General features: G+C 33.2%; 1 protein-coding gene across 1 annotated transcript in view; it reads left to right on the top strand.

Annotated features, from left to right (window-relative positions):
* Nucleotides 1-23,706, top strand: part of EYS (eyes shut homolog) — a 1,478,297-nt gene that overhangs the window by 716,012 nt on the left and 738,579 nt on the right. The window contains 2 exon segments of the mRNA XM_054568619.1: nucleotides 1,976-2,100; nucleotides 9,859-9,977. Coding sequence (XP_054424594.1) covers nucleotides 1,976-2,100; nucleotides 9,859-9,977 — 244 coding nt within the window.

Below are 23,706 nucleotides of genomic sequence, written 5' to 3'. Positions count from 1 at the left end.
GTATGAAGTGACTTATAGTACATATGTGATACTTTTTAGCTATTCTAATTTGAGAATTATTGGCTTTAGCAAAGATCCTAATAATAAATAAACACTTTAGCTTCTGATCACTTAAAGATGTTATTTTTACTGTTAATGCTTTGCAACTGAAAGAAATGTTATAATGTGGCTCATTCCTTAACAATTTTTTAACCTACATCCAACTACATTATGCTATCAACGCAAGCAAATGAAATATTAGAGATTGCAACTTAATTTCTTTTTCAACTAGAAAGTAAATATTTCAAAGTCAAATAAGAGTTTAGTGAATGAATGTATGTTGAATTAAGTCTCAATTTCCACACTTCAACTGAAAAGAAAAAGATTTATGAATAAGATTGTGTAGGATGGAAATAAATTCTTAGAATACTACATAGTCTTTCTCATCCTAATTGTAGGATACCAACGGTATTTTTTTGTTGTTTAATAAGTTGTTTGTAGACTTTTTTTGTTGCATGCTTCATAATTTAACTTGATAAATGTCCCAAATGGTGCTTTGGTGTTGGTAATCCAAAGAGAATTTCATATGCAAGACTAATAAGAGACAGATTATGCTTTACTATTTCTAATAAAGAAACACAAGTAAAGATACTGGAAAGAAAAAGGACAATGTTGACCTTCAATCTAGAGGAGGGTTTGCAGGAACAGTGCGTGGGAGGGATGGTGACCCCTATAGTTCTTACAGAAATGCATCTAGGCGAAGTTGTTAACAAAATAGCTACAAACCACATTGAATCATTCCATTTGCGATTTATTTCCAACAGGTGAAAAAGCAGAACTTTCCCACTTGAATAATCATTTAAGGATGGTCTCTACAATCTGTTAACAAGAGTTTAAACTAATTTTTTAGTATCAAGTACTCAAATGGAAATATGAGGTTGGATTTATCTGAAATTATATTCTGAGTTCTAATTAAATAAATTTGCTATAACTTTTGTTTTTAATTGCTATGCATCAGAATCTATTTGTGTTTCATGCTCTTTCCCTCAATTCTGTAGATAAGTCTGTGTTAAAAGCCCAATGTGAGAGATTCATGATTTAGTAGTATCTTACTAGGTTTGTATTAAAGACTGATTTTTAGCAGCTTTAGGTTAACAACACAATTGAGAAGAAGGTACAAAGATTTCTCATATACATCCTGCCCCCACATATGCATATGCAACATTAATGACATCACTCACAAGAACAGTACATTTGTTACCAAAAAGAACTTATGTTGACACATAGTAATCATCTAAATGTTATAATATGCCTCAGGGCTTACTCTTGGTGTTATACATTCTATGGGTTTGGACAAACACATAATGACATATATTCATCATTATAATATCATACAAAATATTTTCACTGCCCTAAAAAATATGTGCTATGACTTTCTATCCCCTATCTCCCTCTTACCCCTGACAACGAGTTATCTTTTTATTGTATTCATAGTTTTGCCTTTTTTAGAATGTCATATAGTTGAAACCACACTGTATTTATTCTTTTCAAATTAACTTTTTTCACTTAGTAACATGCATTTACGGTTTCTCTCCTGTCTTTTAATAGCTTGATAACTCATTACTTTTCAGCACTTAATACTAAAAATGTCTTTAGTAGTGTGGTAATAAAGTGTGCGACCAGAGAAAATAAGGAGAAGAAGCACATGAACATGTGAACACATTAATGTCATTTATTTTATTCATTTCCTAGAAATGACATAAATAGTTACATCTGCAAAGATCAGGTGGCTTTAATTTCAGTGAAATTAAATATCAACTAAATGCTAGTGAATTGAAAATACTGGTGAATTGAAAATGCTGGTGAATATCAACTAAATTATCTCTCATATATTAACTGTAATGAATGACTACTTCATATGTTTAATGTTATTCTTAATTTGGTAAATATAAACTCTACAATATAGAGTCATTTATATTTTTCACTTCTTTCTTAGAGGTCTTCCTGGATTTTCTGGTCAAATTTGTGAAATTAATATAAATGAATGTTTTTCATCACCATATCTAAATGGTGCAAACTGTGAAGATCACAACAATGGATATATTTGCAAATGTCAACAAGGTAGTTATTGAAAAAATAATAGTCATTCATCATATATATATCTGCATATATAAATTTTTAGAAAATATATATGTTAATATCTGTTTGACAATCTACTAATAATGTTGTTGACTATTAACCAAGTTCTAAGCAATTATCACACTTACAAAACATAAACAGGAAGTGGAAGTTCTGTGAACCAGTAAGCAGTCACTTAGACTATCATCAGGAAATTCTAATGTTTAAAATATAGCTTGCTACAGGTATTTTCTAAATTTATGTAAACTTCAGGTTCCTGATTTTTACCTATATTAATTGTGCTTGGCACACAAGAAGTGTTTTATAAATGTTAGGTTTTATTAATATTTACATTCTTGTTATGTACAATGATTGTTAGTACAGAGATGGGCAAGCAGAGTAAACTGATTTTATTCAAAGAATAATTATTCATTAATAAGTTGTCTTTTGGCCATTTCTGCCTTTACTCATATTCTCTTTAACCATATACTGATATAAAAAAGTTGTGTCCACGCATCTTTTTATCCTACATTTCTTCTTGTTTTCTGACTTTTCAGCCATGTTGTCTTCTTCCCCTGTCTTGTGCTGCACTCATCTCCTCTTCAGCATTCAGTTGCCTCTACCGCATTAGGATGTTGAATGCCCGCATTTCCTTAAGCAGTAATAATCTCTCAGCAACATATGTGAGGGTATTTTTGGTCACCAAGAAAGAATTCTCACTACTTACAGACCCCACAGAAGAATTGAGGCAGCTTGTGAATACCTCAGGTTCTGGGCTTCTGGTTGTTTGGATCCTCTGAGAGCAGACACACAGAAACAGAAAACTTTCCTCCTACCTTCTAAATCCATTTAGCTCAGTTCGTAATCAAATTAAAAGAGACAGATTAACAAAAGAAAATGTCCAAATTTATAATTACTGGTGTATAGGCCATGGATGTCATAAAATACAAAACCAGAAGCCCATTGCACAATTGAGGCTTATATGCCATTCTGGACAAAGAAAAAGGGGCCAAGGGTCTGAGAGTCCACAGGGGAAATAAGTAATTCACAGATAAGACATAGTGTAGACATATGGTAAACAAATTCTTGTTGTGTTATTTAAAAACAATGGGACACAGAGGACAGGCTTTGCTAGATTTCTTCTGGTCTACCTCATTATGTGCTAATTCATATGTGTTGAAGGTGAATATGCTAAGGTGATTATACTGTGGTTCCCTTCCAGACGCAGGTTTTTAGGCAAGAAAGAGGGAGAGTCAAAGGTTCTTTCTAAGTCTTTCATTTCTTAATAACCAGTTTACAATCAATATCTCAAAAGGCACATTTTATGGTGGCAAAACTTTGGATCCCTTCAGCAGACATATGGGCATTATGGTTCCTAGTGTTTATGTGATGTTGTACAAATTATTGATTGAGTACCTGCAACATGCTGTTTACAAGTTCACATTCATACAACATTCACCACATCTCCTGTATTTTGGCACCCTCATTACCGATACTATATTTGATTTGGTCAGACAGATTATCGAGAGACATTTGCACCTGCATTTTGAAATAGCCACCTATACATAAAACTGTAACTCTTGCAGGTAAAGGAAGTAGAATAGAGATTACAATTCTCTGACATAATAACTAAATACCATTTCAAAAGTTTTGCCTCTTTTAAGCAAAAACACTTTTATTGAGGTCTGTACATTTAAAATGCTATGAAAGCTACCATAAACAATGAATGCTGGATGGGGCAAAAATAGGTTTATAGTTTTGAGCACATGAAACGTAGTATTTATTCTTGTATTATTATTTATTAATCATATCATTTATTTTTATTACAACGGTAAACCTACTTTTGCCTCATCTTGTATAATTTTTTAAAAATATACAGGTATATCAATAATTTTTAATATATCACTACATACATTGCAGATTTCATTTTTATGTAATTATATTTGCATTGCAAGGTTAGCTTTGATGCTCCAGGTTATGAACCACTAGTTGTAGACCTATTTGGAAGAATGGGGCCATTTGAAGCAGTTGCAGCCTTCCAATGGAGCCCCTTCTGAATGCTGCTCATCATCCACAGAGGACAATAAAAGGCCTCAAAAACGATGCCCATCTACGATACCCATCCATGTTGTTATGTGTTACTGAGTCCTTCCTGGTACTTTTGACTTAAGACTTAGATTCTTCACAACGTGGTCCCAACAGCAGCAACCAAATAGGCAGCAAACCAAAAACAATTCTTTAAAAATTCTGTGGGCGCCCTTCCAGACCTCCCCTCAGGGACTCTCTACAGCCAGCCCATCCTTCCTCGGAGGTTTGCTCTTGCAGGTTACCCTTTATCCCTCCCCCATTCTCTTTATAAGAATAGTTAGCTGTTATATTTTTTAAAGTTTTAAAATTCATACTGTAGAATACATTCTCTGTTATAAAGTTCTATCGTTTTGACAAAGGTATAAATAGTTGTATAAATACCACCACAGCCAGTCATGTAACCACTATCCCCAGATTGTACTCAGGCTCCTCCTTTGAAGCCAATCCTTTCCCCACACTCAGTGTATATTGATTTGTATATAATTCTATTTGTTCTTTACCATTTTTGTCCTTGGAAATTGTACCTGTTGTTTAATAGTTCTTTCTCTTATATTCTGAATTTTTAGATTTTGAAAGCCAAATGTGAAAAAGGTACTATTATCTCACTTTACCAATGAGGACCTGGAGTCCCAGAGTTTTTGGATAATCCTCCACAGCACATTAGATAAAACTTACTTTATAACCAGGATTTCTGGGCTAGTGCTGTGCATTCATCATTTCTTATGTTCCCCACAGATGGGCCTTCACTGAAGAACAACTTTCCATAAACTTTCAGTTATATTGATGAGTAAGTTTTAGAAATCCACTGTACACCATTGTGCCTATGGTTACTAATACTGTATTGCACACTTAAAAAATTGTTAAAAATAGATATCATGTTAAATGTTTTATTAGGAAAAAACAGAACTGATAATCATTTTACAAAGAAGGACTTCACCAATACAATCCCTTAGAGTGTTGCATTAGTCTGGATGTTACCAACTCTCACCACTGTCAAATTACTTCAGGAAGGTTTCCTACCCAGATCTGCCTGATTATCTCCTAAAAACTTTTCATATGCAGAACCTGAGAATTTACCGCTTTTCTGAACAATCTATAGTAATTTCTCCCAAATAGGAAGACACAAAAGCTGACTCAGTTGATTTATACTGGTGCACTTATTTTTCTTATCCATGGAGGAAACTAGTCAACATTAATTAATGTTGATAATTCTTTCTTAGGCTCTGGCTTAAATCATGCCATTATCTTTACATAGTTCTGGATGAAAACTTACTTTCACTAGGTATTTACTTCTGTCCTTAAGCTAGTTAAGTATTGTAAATTATAATCATTTTCTATTTTTATCAGTTGTGAAAAGCTTACTTAAGTTCACATCATGTGGCCAATTACAAGAATTCTCTTGTCTTTTTTTTTTTTCATCACCTGGGAAAATATTTATTGACATTTTTAGAAAGAGAGGAAAGGGGAGAGCAAGAGAAACATCAATGTGAGAGAGAAATATCCATTGGCTGCCTACTGCATGCACAGGAACCAAGGATCGAAACTGCAACCTAGGTGGCCTATGGCCTATGTCTGGGCCCAGACCAGGACCAAACCCACAATCTTATGGTGTAGCAGCTGATGCTCCAACCAACTTAGCCACCCAGCCAGGGCAGAATTCTCTTGTCTTTATATAATGAGGACACTTTCTCCATTGTCATAATCTTGGTTGGCTCCTCCACTGTACCTCAAGATTTGCAAATTTATCTTTTTTTCCCTTCTTTTAAGTACAAACAGAGCTAGGTGACTCCTGCAATATTCTGAACAGAACACAATTTAAAAAATTAAATGTCAGCTTCCTCACCAAGTATATCTGCAATACACAAGTAAAATTTAAACTAGATATAAGTAAGCTAGAAGACACTCTATATCTTATTTAATTTTGTACCATCAAAGCCCATCCAGGGAATAGTATCCTAATGTATCCTCACAAATTGTTCAGAATGTACTGAAAAGTACAATTCATTTATGATGCTGGCCAATGTTGTATAATCACACTGGGCCATAGTTTGTATAAAGCCATCCCCTTCTTCATTACCAGACAAATTAGATAGTTTTACCCTCTCCTCTGAGCTAACAAGGTACAACACTAGGCAAGCAGAGCACATGTTGGATCTCAGACCTCACTGATCCTCTGCGAGAGATTTTTATGCAGGGTACAACCTGCACAGTGTTCAGTTCAGCCCTAATTACAGAGCTCATCTTCTGCCTGTATAGTGAAGCAATGGCTACTGAACTCGTTTCCATTGAAGTATCAATACAAGCATTCGGAGTATTTCACAAAATAAGAGGCACTTACTTTTGTTTTAACCCAAATAGTTCCATTTATAGTGTTATATAAAAATGTTTAACACGCAATAAGTGAAACCACAGTTTATCCCATTATGAGCAAATTGAAAGTGAAGGGAACAATTTCCGCACTGCAAATGTGCATACTTCACCTTGAGTTGTTCTCAATCCCTGGGGCAGTCACTGTGCCCACCTTTTATACTCCGGAGGGATGGAATAGTGTTTATATAGGTGACAGGATAAACTGCAGATACACATTTTGCTCTTAAAATGTTGTTACTCATTTCGAAGCATAAATGCTGCATTGTCCTTGGGTCAAGGAAGAAGAGAAACAAACAGATAATATCTGCCAGGAGTGCTCACAATTATTAAGTCCTGGATAGAACTTTTGTATTTAGAACAAAAAGGCACAGAATGATTTTTCTTTTTAATCAAGACCCATGAAAAGTGAAATAATCTTTATTATGAAATTAAAAGTCTATACTAATATTTTCATGGAGATTTAGCTGTAAAAATCAATTCTTCTATATAGCTTAGAGTTAGACTAAACCCAATAAAATAATCTTAATTCGTGTTATCCAATTACAAGATAATATATTAGCAAGTAGAACAGAATTATTTTAGGTTTAGTTTTCATTTTATTTTATTTTATTTTCCTCAGATTAGATGGAAATTACTTGGTGCTAACAGGGAAAATAAAAGGAAAATAAAATATATAAATTTTGAAAATAGTGACTTTTATTTTCATTAATAAACTCAAACTACTATAACTGCTATGTTATGGCAGAGAATGGTGGTATTAAAAAGCACAGTCAGTGTTTACAGTTGAATATATTGATGTACTTAAGGATTTGTTTTATTTATCAACTTAAAAATTAGTCTAATTTGTTATTTTTATTAGTAATATAATTTGATACCTAATGTCTTCTTTACTTTATACCTGCATTTGGTATTTTAATTACCAAACAGTATTTTCTAAGTATTTGAATGGATATCAAACCTACATGGGACTGAAAGGATGTTTTTTTCTCTCTGCTTCTGAGCCTTTTTTAAAAAATCTTATCTGCTGGATTTTAATTTCCCTGCTTTATATTCCTTTATTTGTCTTCATTTCTTTTTTTTAATTGTATATATTTGTTTATTTTAGAGAGAGATAAAGAGAGGGAGAAAGAAGAGAAACATCAATGTGCAAGAGAAACATCAGCTGGTTGCCTCCCCTCGAATAATACAATGGGTTCTGGAACGCAATCATTCTAATGGTGGCCTTTATGTTTCTCACCATCCTGGAAGGGTATATCTCTGAGTCATATCTGTGGTTCTTGGAGCTGTTTCCACAGTCTTTCCTTCTATCAATTTTGTAAGCATCGTATTATTTTTATGAAGGCCCCTTCCCCTTAAATACCTAGAGTAGTTTCTGTTTTCTACACTGAACCCTGACTAAATTATTTTCTGTCCTAGTCTGTTGTTTTTGACCAAGATAGCCTTAAAGTTTCTTGCATCTTAACTAAATTTTAGACAGACTTCTTCGTAACTTCAGGCCTCTGATCTCCAGGATTTACTTTAGAAAATGTGTGATTGTAATCGTTTTTCTGCCCTTTTAAGATGTAAACTTGCTTGCCACCTCTTGACAATTCCAAAGCCCAGAAATGTTTTTATCAAGGAACTGGGAGCCATCCCTTTGAAATATAATCATAGGAGATAGTGCCCCTCTCTTCCAGTCTCTGTGGGACAGCAGAAGCCTAATGTCAATAAGTGACAATTAACAAACACAGATGGCTAAGCGCATTAACCGATCCCCCTGCCCCGGCCCAATATCCCCCAATACTTTTCCATTAGCTCACCCTGGCATTTAAATACCCCCCCCACCTACCTTTGGTTCAGTGAAGTTGAATTCAATCTCTCTCCCCTATTTGAATAGCCTCTTTCTCTCTTATTATAATACTCTTGAATAATGTCTTCCTTGTCTTTTTTAAATGGTCTGGTAATTTTTTTTTCTTTCACATTCCTATCTTATGGTTTAGTTTTGTAATGTCCTTTACAGTATTTGAAGCAAAAGGAAAACTATATTATTATTTTAATTGTTTAAAATATATTGTGAAGTCTTTTATTCAATCAAAAAATATATGTAGACTTATTACATAAAATAATATAGTGACCCTTTGTGTACCTACCATTTACCTTAAGGAATAAAATATTAGCAAAAATTTCAGGCTCCTCTGTATCCCTCCCTGAGCACATTATTATCACCCAACCTTCACTAACTATTCCAAACTTCATATTCAACATTTTCTTACTATCCCTCAGAGTTTTATTATGTATGTATATATAAGTGATGTTATTAAATTTGTATGTATTTCACTTTTGTTAGAACACTCATCAAATATATTTTAACAGAATATGCTTTTATATTCAACAATATGTTTGTGAGATTCAACCATGTTAAGGACTGGTCATAGTGACTTTCTATAAAGCCCTGCAAACTGTTTCTTCTGTAACACCTTTTATAGTAGAGATGGCTACAGAATCAGCTGCATATGAAAGAGCATTACAATCTGGAAAGAGTCTTGGACAAGGATTTGCTAAATTTAGTCTTTTGGCAGCTGCTTCTAAGTTTGATCTGGATGGTGCCAAGTCTTTTAAACTTGTTCTGTATTTTTTTATAATGCAGTATTGCATTAAATCATATCTAAACACCCCAGAATACTAATTTAATTGTTCTCTTTCAATTTATCAAGGAAAAAACAGTTAAGAATATATTACTGAGTAGGAACAGGAATATTATATTCTATAGAACCACAGTTTAAGATGTACTAACTGTAAAACACTACAAGTACAATATTACAAGAAAATATTATATATCTAGAAATCTGTAGCAATAACTTTTCTTTAAATTTAAGAATCCTATTAAAGAAGTATGGGTTACTATAGGATATGTTTATTCCATTTCCTTCTATGTATTTATCACAAGGTAAAATATGTAAACACATTTGAATGTATAATGTAGAATGGCTCTATTGTTACAAGCCAAAACTTTATTTCATATCCATTTCATATTTCATTTCTGCATAACTGTGTGATTTCAAGGCAAATTATTTACCTTCTCTGACTTTAATTTTCTCATCTATTAAGTGCAGATAGAAGTAATAACTGTATAGAATGATTGTGAAGATAAATTATGATAATTTATATAAAGGGCCTAGCATAAGTATAACAAACAGTAAGAGTGTACATAAGTTATGTATATACATATATATACACACACACAAATATACACACATATATACATATATAAACTATCATTATTATTATTAAAATTTAATTTCTGTTTGTGATTGTTTTTAACAGGACAGTCAGAACATCATTGTGAAAAGGGACTTTGTATTCACAGCCCATGTGTTCAGGATATACGCATAGAAAGTAAACCTGGCTTTGACTTGACATGTTTATGCATATCTGGATTTGTGGTAAGGATTATTATTGTTTTTTGTTATGAAACTTTACATTGTTTTTGAAATATTGTAAGTAATACATGGAATATTGTATGGTGAACAGTAAGGTTAGATGAGTTAACTGAGTCCTCCTCTCCTCTCGGTCTGTGCATACTATCCTTTTCTCAGCGTTCCCTTTCCTTCCTTGTCCATCCATCACATGAAACCTTCAGCTTTTCCTTTGGAGAGGAAAGCATTCTCATTAATTGATCCAAACTAAGGTGCAAGTGACCTAATGTATTGTCCTTTAATGTTTTAATGCATTTGGAAGGAGAATACCAATAGAGGAATTACCAATAGAGGAATTGCTTAACGTTGTCACGATGTTGGCGGAGCCTCTATTTTGCCAAAGGACATAGCACTGCTTCCCGTGTTGGATTCAGAGTATTGTGTGTCCAGGGAGAATGAATCTGCTTCCCTGGAAAATTTGGACTGGTCCCAACTCCATTAACTTTAAAACAGACTTAAATTGGTAGATATGTCTCTGTTGAACCACAATTATTTTTACCACAATTCTTTATTAGAGCTGGTCATAGCACATGAATATAGTAATGGAATACCATTTGGCAAGACTTTTCTGTCAGGAATTTTAAATATATATTTATGAATATCATTAATAAATAGATGAGTCTTAACAAAGATTAAAGGTAAGTAATTAGACAGGATATATAGTCAGGTGACTCAATGCAATATTAAGGAATTAGATTTCAAGAGAAGGTGAAGTCTGGCCAGTGCCTAAGAACGATGCGTGTGTATGAATGGAGCAAGACAGGCCTCAGACCTGGAAGATCACATAGGAAAGGTCAGAAGCAAGAGTCTCCAGAGGTGGTTAAAAAACGAAACAGAAAAATGGTCAATACCTGTCATCTAAACAAAAAAATTTGAGAAAGCCTTGGCTTAAGTCAGATACCCTTTCCTTTTGAAGAGTATTCCTAAGGCTCATCCGTCTGATAAAACAGAACTATTATCTTTATCATCTTTCTTTTTCTTAGGGTCCTCCAATCCTGACTTTCCCTAAGGACAATTTTTTCTTTTCTTGTTCTTTTCTCTGAGTGATCTTAGAGAGATGATTTTTGGGTAAGAATTTCAGGCACTCTGACACCTCAGTGGGGGTGCCAAGAAATAATTTTATGATACCTCAGGTTATACAATAATATCTTCCTTAAATTGTCAGGAGAAAGAAAAAAGACAGAAATATTTTCTTCATCTAACTGTATTCTCTTACCAATGAAGCCTGATATATAAAAATGTAAATATTTAGATTTATAATATACAAATAATTATAAGTAAATGATTTTTACATATGGTTTTGGTTAAACACAAAAATATTTACTGCTGAATGTTCTTAAAATGTCTTTAAATAGTTAATTTCCCAGAATATGTTCTTTTATATTGGAATATAAGTCAATTAACACTCGAATGATCTCTCTTAATGAAAAATCAATCCTGAAGGATAAATCCATGAGTATATGTTAAAAATGTAAAAATCCTGAAAATATAGTTTTATAAAACCACAAGTCTACTAAAAAGAAGAAAGTGTTAAAGATGTAATACATCTATATTTTAGTAATGTATTTAATTAATTTTATATATTAATTATATAACTTTACATTGATATTCTTATAGCCAACCTTTCAAGTTCTCAAAAGCTAAAATAAAACCTAAATGTTTACCTTCATAAGAGATGGTGTTCAGGTAAAAAGCTACAATAAGATAAAGGGTATTCTACTTTTGTTAATGCATTGGTTATATTCTAAAACTGAGTAGATAAAGATGGAGAAAATTTAATTTATTGGAAAAGGATTTAACATTTAAATGTTATGCATATTAATGTTATAACAGGATACAGGCATTTAATATTAGATATACCCTTAAAAATGGCATGTAAATTATTAATTGGAATAAGAAGCCAAATATTTTTATGAAATATAAAAAAATCAAGAAATTGTTCAAGGTGTCTTTGTTTAAATGACAGAAATATGAATATGAATTAGAGTCAGGAGTATTGAAAAAAAGGAATAGTATAACAAACTAATAGATATGGCAAATATATAAGATCCCTGAAAAAATTGCAGTTTAGATTTTTTTTTTCTCCTTTCCCCAACTAATGTTTTGGATAAATGGGATATAAAATAATAAGAATTGTCTCATGGTGAAATGTCAAATTTACAGTCTATAAAAACAATGTCATTCACAGAAAGGTGAATTTGAGAGATGCTTAAGAAACAAAGCTATTAGAAGGATTAGAGGCAGGTATTGATTGCTTTAGAATTAAGTGTGCATGTAGAGTATAGGTGACCATGAAAACAGTGGGCATAGGAAAGAAATGACAACTCCCTGAGGGGGTGAGTCACAGCATTTGTCACAGCAGAATACATAGGGAGAGTTAAAACATTGCATGAAGCTTTCATATCCTAATGTAATATTTGCTTATTTGTGTACTGCTCTGTTCTGATATATTGTGAGCTCCTGAAGAGCAAATTGTAGCATCCCTTAGAATATGAAATGCATGCTTTGATTTTGGTCATCTTTGTTGAGGCTCTTTTATTGAAGTCCTTTGCATATTAATCACAGTTATTTTAAGTTCCTAGTCTTATACTCACAAAATCTCTGCCATATCTGAGTTGGATTTGGGTGCTTTCTTTTCAAACTATGTTTTTTGTCTTCTAGTATGTCTAGTAATTTTATATTTCTAACCAGACATCATGTGCTGGTTAAAAATAACTGAAATAAATAGGCCTTTAGAATGAGACTTTATTTTTATTTCACTAGGAGTCAGGCAATGTTTACAGTTCATTCGAGCTATAGACGTCAGCCTAAAATTTCTTCTGATATCCTTGTTTTGGTCTCCCTTGTAATCATTGTGTTTCATTTGAAACTTCTTTTTAAATAGATCTGAGAAGTGCAATTCTTTCAGTTCTAATCTCATGTTATGATTGATGTGGGTAAGAAAAGATTGCCCCCACGATGTGAAGAAAGATATAGCTTTCAACTGTCCTATGATTAGGTCTCAGCCTTTCAGAGAGCCAACGCCTCATCTCTGGGCTGTGACCTTTACAAGTTCTTCTTATCCTCCTTACCCCTAGATGCAACAAGAAAGCTTCAAGTGGTGGAGTTGGGTGTTCCCTGTCTCCCACATGAATTAGGTTCTGATAAAATCATTTTCCTTGAGGCCAGGCCTTGTTATGGACAAAATTCTTTAGAAGTATTTACTTTTTATTTTTTCATTGTTCTTCAATTACAGTTGTCCTTATTTTTCTTTTTCTTTTTTGTTTTTGTTTTTTTTTTGTTTTTTTAATTTTTTTTTAATTTATTTACTTTTTAAATACATTTGTCTCTGCCTACCCCCCACCTCTTTCCCTTGCCCCCTCCCACCTTCCCTCCCTCAGCTCTTCCCCTTTGGTTTTGTCCATGAGTCCTTGCTATATGTTCCTTGACTTTCCCCTTCCCTTCCCTTTCTCTGCCCCCCCCTTCCCTCTTGTCTCTGTTGATTTCTTTTCCTTTCAGTGTTGCTGGCCATGTTTTCCTTGCATCTTTGCATTGTTGGTTAGGTTCCGCTTATAGGTGAGATCATATGGTATTTGTCTTTCGCCCCCTGGCTTATTTCGCTTAGCATGATGCTCTCCAGTTCCATCCATGCTGTCGCAAAGTTTAGTACTTCTTTTTTTCTTTCTGTTACTCTCCCCTACCCTACCCACCCTCTCTCCCACATTCAATCCTCCCCCGCCCCATTGTCTTTGTCCATGGGTCCTTCATACATGTTCCTTGACTTGACCCTTCCCCTGTATTTCAGAAGGCTATCCTCTCCCCTGTTGAAAGCACAAAGTTGATTTTTCTCCTATCTCCACTGTGAGAACCTGCTAGAACCCCCAGTGAAAAACTTATGAAAGTATGGAAAATCCTATTAGACTGAGCACCACCTGGAGTTTTTAACTCTTAAGCATGTTCACACTGGGCCCGCAGCATTTCATCAATTAAAGTGTGTTTTCTTACCTGGCACTGGCTCCAGCAGCAGTTTCTGTTCCTGAGCTTCTGCTCTGGTGATTGCTCTGCATCTGCCTGGCTGCCTCTCCAGTTTAAGGGTGGGGGGAAGCAGTAATTTGCCATGGAACCTCAATTCTCTGACAGATCTGAAAAGAATCATTGATTTGCAGTTTGTTCAGCTTTTTTATGTTTTTGAGGAAAGAAGTAGTAAGCTTCTTATATGCCCAGATAAAAACCAGAAGTCTTGTGATTGTTTTAAGAATAAAATGACCTGTAAATATACTTCATGAGAAAAATAGATAAATTTTCCTTTATTTATAAAATGTAGTATCTTTTTAAAAAATCATTTCCTTATGTTAATTAAGCTTCTCAGATATCTCACCTCAAATGATTGTTATATTTTCCAGAGATGCTAGAGGTCTTCATTGAATTGCTTAAAATATAGCTGGTGGTTAATTCACTAGTAGGTCAAAAATAAAAAATGATAACATATTTTGCACACAAAGGTATTCCGGATGATACAGTGCCACATATAATCTGTGCTAAAGGTCATTAAAATATATCAAATTATTGGGAATATGCAAGCATTGCATTTCTGATTATAACTTGAAACAATATAAAAACCATTAAGGGTTTTACCAAATAGTTGGCAACAATTCCCTTCGCATTGCTTAAGTTAACCTAAACATCCCTCCAAGGTTTTTCTTCTTCGAATAGCTCTTCAGAAAGATGCCACATTCTCTATATATGCCTTTTATATAGTCTAGTTTTAAAACTCGCTGATTACATTGTCTTATAAAAATGTTAACTAAACTGCATGTTTAAGAGATTAGAGAATATTATTATGACTAAAGTTATTCTTTGTTTGTTTGGTAATGAAAAATTATTTGAGAAGTGAACATCCCTGTTGCATAGGGAGATGGCTATCAATATTTTTCCTTATTTCTGAGAATTAATTTTCAGTAGATAATGTGATAAAACCTGAATTATCAGGTTTTTCTTAATGTTTAGAGTTGTGATAATCTTTGACAAACTGTTAATTAGTGTAAGTTATTCTTTTTAGCAGATCTGATTGCAAAAGTGAATTAAAATGTTAACAGTACTAAACATCATTATGAAATCCCAATGCTCTGTAAAGGAATTTAATGATAGAACACCAATGAATGTCCTAGACTTGCTGAAATCCAAGATAAATAATCTCTTTTTAACTTAATCAACACTGCTCATTTTTTCCTCAATAAATAAATTTTTACCAAACAAGACTGACCCTTACTTTAAGTAATGATCATCAATGGATTGTGCTTTTTGAATTTTGCAAATGATAGTAGTCAGCAGAAGTATAAATTGTATTCTTTAACAAAAGACATTTGACAGGGTATAGCACCCTTTTATGATAAAAACACTCAGCAAAGTGGAAGTAAAGGGGACATACCTCAACATAATAAAGTACATATATGTAAAAGCTATAGCCAATATCATGCTCAACAGGCAAAAATTAAAAGCTCTCCTACTAAGATCAGGAACAAGACAGATGTCCACTTTCACCACTTCTATTCAACATAGTATGGAAATCCTAGCCACAGTGATCAGACAAGAAAAAGAAATAAAAGGCATCCAAATTGGAAAGGAGGAAGTAAAACTGTCATTGTTTGCAGCTGACAGGATAGTGTACATAGAAAAGCCTGTAGACTCCACCAAAAAAACACTCAATCTAATAAGTGAATTTGGCAAAACAGTAGGATACAAAGCCAGTATTCAGAAATTAAAGGGACTTTGTATGTCAACAATGAAATATCAGAATCAGAAATAAGGAAAAATATCCCATTTGCCTCAGCAACAAGAAAAATAAAGTACCTAGAAATTAACTTAACCTGGAGGTAAAAGTCCTGTACTCAGAAAAATAAAAAATACTGAAGAAAAAAATTAAGGAATATACAAATAAATGGGAGCATATACCATGTTCATGGATTGGAAGAATTAACATCATCAAAATGTCCATACTACCCAAAGCAATTTATAGATTCAACACAATCCCTATTAAAATAACAATGATGTATTTCACAGTTGCAGAACAAACATTTCAAAAATTTATATGGAACAATAAACAATACCAAATAGCAGCAGCAATTTTGAGAAAGAAAAAGTAAGTAGAAGGGATCACAATACTTGACATGAAACTATATTACAAGGCCACTGTTATCAAAAGAGTCTGGTGCTGGCATAAGAACAGACACATAGATCAATGGAACAGAATAGAGAGCCCAGAAATAAACTCATGTCTATGTGGTCAAGTAATATTTGACAAAGGGGGCAGAAGCATAAAATGGAGTAAAAATAGCCTCTTCAACAAATGGTATTGGGAGATCTGGATGGCTACATGCAAAAAAAAAATGAAATTCAACCACTAACTGACACCATACACAAAAATAAACACAAAATAGATAAAAGAGTTATATATAAGTGGTGACACTTGTATTGTCTGAAGGAGAACATAGGCAGGAAACTCTCAGATATCCCACGCAGCAATATTTTCACCAATATGTCCTCTAGAGCAAGGGACGTAAAGGAAAGAATAAACAAATGGGGCTTCATCAAAATAAGGAGTTTCTGCATGGCTAAAGAAAACATCAGCAAAATGAAAATGCAACCAACTGTATGGGAAGATATATTTCCCAAAAATACCTCGGACAAGGATTTGCTCTCCAAAATACATAAGGAACACACATGACTCCACTCTAGGAAGACAAACAATCCAATTGAAAAATGGGCAAAGGGTCTGAAAAAGCACTTCTCCAAGGAGGTCATACACAAGGCCCTGAGACATATGAAAGGATACTCAGCATCATTAACCATCAGAGAGATGCAAATTAAAACCACAATGAAATACCACTTCACACTGGTCAGAATGGCCATCATAAACAAATCAACAAACAACAAGTGCTGGCGAGGTTGTGGAGAAAAGGGAACCCTAGTACATTCATTGTTGGTGGGAATGCAGACGGGTGCAACCACTGTGGAAAGCAGTTTGGAATTTCCTCAGAAAGCTAAAAATGGAACTGCCTTTTGACCCAGCAATTCCACTGCTGGGACCATACTGTAAGAATCCTGAAACACCAACTCAAAAGAACCTATGCACCCCAATGTTCATAGCAGCACAAGTTGCAATAGCCAAGTACTAGAAGCAACCTAAGTGCCCATCAATAAGTGAGTGGATCAAAAATCTATGGTACATTTACACAATAAAATACTGTGCAGAAGAAAGAAAGAAGGAACTCCTATCCCTCATGGCAGCATGGAAGGAACTGGAGAGCATTATGCTAAGTGCAATAAGCGAGGTGGTGAAAGACAAGTACCATATGATCTCCCTTATAAGTGGAAACTAGTCAACAAAACAAACATTTAGCAAGCAAAATATAATCAGCAACATTCAAAGAAAAAACAAACCAACAGTAACCAGAGGGGAAGAAAGAGGGGGGAAATAGGGGAAAGAAGGAGAAAGGTCAAGTCAAAGAATGTGTATAAAGGACCCATTGCAAAGCCAAAGTGGGGAGGTGAGGAGGGGCAGAGGAAAGTGGTTGTGGGAAAATGGAGACAACTATATTTGAACAATAAAAAATAAATTAAAAAAAAAACAGAAAAAAGAAGGTATGTATTGGTGCCTGACAAATATATTGGTGCCTGACACCAATATATTAAAAAAACAAAACAAAAAAATAAAAAAGCAGAGCTTTATATAGTAGAAGCTCTATTTATAGTAAACAAAGTGGGGGGAAAAAAGAAAAACTTTTTTGAATGAGAAAAAAGTCTTCTGAATTCTGCAGCCATGTAGTCTATTTAAAATACCTGTTTTTTAAATATCATTGTCAAAGCAGACCTAAAAAAAACAAGAAACAGGACAACAAGATAGACCATTGATTTGATTTTTTTTATGGTTCTGATGTTTATTTTTTCATGATATAAAGTCATCAATGTTGTTAATAAATATTTATAAGTAGTTACCCACAGTAAATACTTGATTCATTCTATTAAATAATTAAAGCTTATTGTCTCTATATAGGAAGTAAATAAGCAAATGTATAATCTTAGATAAACTCAGTAATTTCTTTTTTAAAAAGATTTTATTGCTTTTGACATTTATTTATATTTAAGTTCAAGTATTGGTATTTTAGGCCTATCAAAATGCATCTTTTACATACTTATTATAGTAAAGTAATTGAAAATCATATAAAGAAAAAATGAATATGCACCTTTTTTACATTCAAATTAGGGTAAAGAGGTCAGAACCATATGCAAAGACTTGAATGCATTAAAAAACAGCAACAATGCTCCTTTTAAGGACAAATTTTATGTTTTACTTTAGCATTTTTTAGTATAAATTGGATGCAGAGCACTATGCTAAATCTTCAAAATAATGTAAAAACTCATTTGCTTTAATTTCTCACCCAAAGACAGCTTTCAGCTGAGTGGAGAAGAAATATGTATATAGGAAAATAAGGAAGTTGGCAATGAGTTCAATATGCAGGAAACTGTATATTGAGGGAAGTGAACACATTAACTAGGATATGATTCTGATACTAACATTAAAAATAAGGCAATTGGAAAACCTTGAATCATATAATCATTAGAAGAGCTTGCTGCCAGAGGTTAAAAAGGTATCTCTGAAAAAATGCTAAATCTTTTTCTGTACCTCATAATGAAAGCCTACCCTGAAATACTGCTCAGTTCTGTTAATGAGAATGTAAATACGCAATAGCTTTAGAAAGAAGGGTCACTCTGTTTCTCATGGCTACTGTCCCATAAACAACAAGAATGTGTATTGTAAGCATTCTAAGCAACCTAGTTACTTAATATTTTGTAACAGAAGGGATGTGATGGTTTTGGAGGAGGAAGAAAGGTGCAAATTTGTATGAAAACACATTTTAACAATGCAAATAAAGAAGTTATCTATATTAAATAAACATAATTTAAAATGGGGAAAATGTAGTTTAATATTTTCAGTAGTAGAATATCCAAGATAACTTGTGTTACATTTTATATAATATATTATGCATAATCTTAATGTCTTAGATTTAGTCTTTTTCTTGGTAAATGAAGTGCAGTAGAATTATCACTACCCCGTAGAGCTATTTAAATATTATGGGTAATGGCCATCACCTCTCATCTTTATATATCTGTTTCTTGTTCAAATATGGTGGCAGGTGAGAAATGTTTGTATATGGTAGGACCTTCGAATATTCTTAATGTTGTATTTTGCCTCAGGGTAGAATAGACTTAACATGTTAGATCTCAGTTAAATGGAATGTTGCTTGGGCCTCAGTTTCCAAATCTATAACATGGGGTTATAGATGAGTTGACTGCTAAGTCATAGCTAAGATGACATTGTTAGTTCATTAGAGAGTTGCAAAAAAATTTTTAAATGCTTACACTTATAGATTGGTGCTCTTTCCTCTATACCATACTTTCATTCACTTATTATTAAGATAAATATCTCCATGTAGTATTGGTAGGGATGTGGGAAATAGATATTATTGAACTACTTTTCAAAATAAAAGCTTTGGCTGGTGTCCAAAATCCACTCTGCAACCATTCCCACTATTCACACCCACCACCCAAGTGGTACATTTGTTACAATTGATGAATAATAATGTTCTTACCCCAAATTATTGTTTTGACAATTGAATAATGACATGCATCCACAAGCATAGTATCCTACAGAATATTTTCACTCATCTAAACATTTTCTGTAATCTACCTAATCGTCCTCCCTCTCCCCTAACTTCTGGTATTCACTGATCTTTTATTGTCTCCTTAGTTTTGCTTTCTCCCAGAATACCGTATAGTTGGAATAATATAATATTTAGCCTTTTCAGATTAGATTCTTTCACTTAGTAATATGTATTTAAGTTTATTTTGTTTTTTTATGGCTTGAGACCTCATTTTTTTTTTTTTTTTGGTGCTGAGTAATATTCCATTGTCTGTGTTCACCACAGTTTATTTGTTCACAAGCCGAAGGACATTTTGTTTGTTTTCAGACTATGATAGTTATGGATAGATATAGAATGCACTAAAATCTGTTATAAGCATCTGTATGCAGGTTTTGGTGCATTCACAAATTTTCAATTATTTGGGTAAATACTAGGGAAAAGGAAACTACTGGATTGCATGAAAAACTTGTGTTTAGCTATGAAAGAAACTTCCAAACTCCCTTCCAAGGTATTGTGCCATTTTGAATTTTTATAAGCAATTAGGTTGCATTTTATAATTTGTATTCATAGCAATTGTCAAAACTTTAATCCATCAGTTATTCATGTCAGTATATATTCAATATTTATTATGTGACCAAACTTCTCCCCACCTCCAATAAACTTCCTCCCCTCTGTTCTTTCCTCTCCAATAAGCTTCTGGAGAACAGGCACTATGCACATCATGTTTCTCCTTACCCTCCAGATTATACCACATTAATACATTTATAATAGATTATAAATAAATCTTTACCAATGAATAAGAATGAGGATGAGGCTATAAATATTGTGGCGTTAATCGTACAGCAAATTTGCAGCACAGAGGCTATTGGATTTAATGCCATATACCATTAAAGATACAATGAATTTCTCTCTACAATAATGGTTAAAGTGATTTAAAATAAAACTTGAGCCATAAACTACCATTAAAAGTAGTTATCATTTGTGAAAGAAACATTATTTGCCAGGCAAAGTGTTTTGAATGCATTACTTCATTTAATGTTTAGAACAAACTGTCACACAAGAATCATTATTATTCCTACTTTGCAGATGAGGAAGCAGATTTGGAGAGGCTGGAACACTTACTGATAGCTGCTAAATGTTAGAATTATGTGTGTCCAGTGAATTCAAATTCTAGACCCATAAACACTAACTCACAAAGGTGTTATTCTGCATTCAACTACAGTTCTGGATCTTTTCATTCTGAGCTTTGCTACAATTTCTTTTGAAAAATAGTCTACACTACAAAGGATTTAACTCATATAATTCCTACAAAAATTATCTTATATTTTTAAACCAAAATTTCTTATTTCACATGGTTCTTACATTATAGCAAATACACTGTGCATATTACATCTGCCAGTTTATTCTATAAATAATTAAATGCAGCTAGGGAGCAGAAGGAAATATGATAACCCACATCTACTTCATTTTTCTTTCTTTTCTTTTCTTTTCTTTTTTTTTTTTTTTTGATGATTAAAACCAGTCTGTTTCTCTGCTTTTTCTGGCATTGCCACTAAGCAGCAGCAGGATTTTAGCACTTTCCTTGTGGCCTAGGAGTCTTTTTTTATTCATACTTAATGCACCTGGTTTTGTTGTTGCTATTCTTAATTAAAAATAAATGAAACCAAGAAAAGAGTCGATCTATGGGGAAGAGTAAGACCTGTTGCTTGTCCCTCTCCAGGCAGCTCAGGGGTACAGATGTTCGGCAGAACATATTTTTCTTCCTGCACTTGATTTATTTTAGATGTTAGATGGTGTCCTTGTGCCACAGTGCTTGATTTGTTTTTGTATTACTTTGTGTTACTGTTTTTCATGTCATTTGCACCTGCATTTCCCAAGTAGGGGAAGATTGCGTGCATATTCTCAGCAGAATCTGAAGATCAGCTTCAAAACATTCTAACTATAAGCCTAACCTACTTTAGTCTGAAGGGAGAAAGACATTCAGATTCTTTCTGTCAAAGAATGTTACAGAATAGAAAATTGGCTTGGTAGTGTTCAGAAGCCGTCCTGTTAAATGTTTTAAAATGAAGATTTCTGTTTAATATTTTAAGTAGTATATAACGTAAAGTATAAAATTATCAGTGTTTTGATGTATTATTGGTGTGTGTCATGCACACAACTGTGGCTGTTTTGGTTGTTATAAAATAGAATCCCTCTGAGAGACAGACATAAATAAATGATATATACTAACAATGTGTTTTGATAGAGGTACATATACAAAGATGATTTCGATGTCAAAATAAAGTACAGAGTTCGACTTGGTTTACTTACATTGGCTAAAAAAAGAGGTCCAATAAGAGAGCATACATGAATGACAAGTATGGCAAGTATAATTGCGTATAGGTTGAAGTTGCCCCACGGAGAACAGGTATGGAATGTTGCAAGTTATTTACAGGGAATGGAAATGGAAGAATGGGCACATGTCTGGGTTGCCAGCCAGGTCCCCAGAAGGGGGCGTGGGAGGGTCAACCACACATTGATGTTTTTCTCCCTCTCTCCCACTCTCCCCCTTCTCTAAAAATAAACAAATAAAATCTTAAAAAAAAAAAAAAAAAAAAAAGAAGCCAGTAATGAGGGGATAAAATGTGAATAGAAACAATTAAAACAGATTAGAAAGCAGTTTGTCACGTAAAGTATAAACAAATAAGGATTATAGGGATTCTGAGAATGAAGACATTGTTTCCATTGCAGGAATTAGAAAAGTAACCCCAAAATAAATCTCTTTTCTCACCTGTTGAACATTCTATGACTGAGGAAAGATACCCTGAATAGTATAGTTACTTCGTGGTAAGAAAGTTTTAACTTTCAGCTTACCAGTTGCAAATGGCAATGGGAGATCCTAGGTGTTCACATTGGTGAACTACAGTGTCTGCTACTTTCATGCATTCCTCCTCAAACAGTGGATTAGCCCAGGCTGTTTGACTTCTGAGATGTTTTAGTGGCTCTTTCACTTACATTCTCAGGGTTCTGCATCAGGTAGTGGATTCTAGGACTGGTATTTCGTGGACAGTCGTCTCAGGGAACTCTTGAACATATTTGATTTCAATAAGGAGAGAATCTGAAACTACAACTTAGAGAAATGCTATTGGTGTTAGGACTTCAGAGATGTATTTGTATTGGTCACACTGAAAATATGCACTTATAGTGATTACAATAATTATTAAATATTCTGATATGATGGCTGACAGAGTAGATTCTCAATATTGTTTTATTTAATTAAATTCAATAAAAATTACTTAAATTTAATTAAATACAATATTTCCCACATGAATTGTGCTATAGTCAATTCAAACTATTTCTGCTTTCAAAGTTTAATATCTATAAATATAACTAGGGAATAAGGTCATTTATGCCTCTTTTATAAGAATCAGAAATAAAAATAGTTGATATAATTGAATTAATTGTGGAAAGTTGATGAAATATTATCCACTTAAAATTTAGAGGTACCCTATTTATTTGCATTTTCTATAAAAATGTAATTTTGTATTACTGTATGGATTGTTTAATTTCTAAAATTTGATCTGGATTTTAGGGGGGGGTTTAAATGTAAAAACAGTAGAAAAATATCCAAAGCAAATTTATTACAAAGAGATTTTTAATCCAATCATGTAAAAATTCAAAATAATAAAAATCTATATTTTTTTACATACAAGCACATTTACCAGTACAGAAAAATATAAAAAGTTTAATACTTTTATTAGAAATATATTAGAAATATACTATTCATGTACATTGTTCCGAGTAATTTGTATGTACAATTTATTTGAAAATATGTAATTTATTTATCAAATTGTACCTCTTATATGGTAATTAAAATTTGGCTCTCAAATTATGACCCCATCCTACTCTACAGCCTTTTAAATAAATTACCTGTGGTCTTCAACTGAAACAAAATAATACAAAGATTGTGTTCCAAGATTCCAGTCCAACATTTCTAATCAATGTGAGCTAACTAAGCGGAAGGTTCATGGGTTTCC

Source organism: Pteronotus mesoamericanus, unplaced genomic scaffold, assembly GCF_021234165.1.
Source record: "Pteronotus mesoamericanus isolate MK-2021 breed Mesoamerican mustached bat unplaced genomic scaffold, CSHL_Meso_final contig_20, whole genome shotgun sequence".
NCBI classification, from domain to species: domain Eukaryota; kingdom Metazoa; phylum Chordata; class Mammalia; order Chiroptera; family Mormoopidae; genus Pteronotus; species Pteronotus mesoamericanus.
This window is presented reverse-complemented; position numbering and strand designations above follow the sequence as displayed.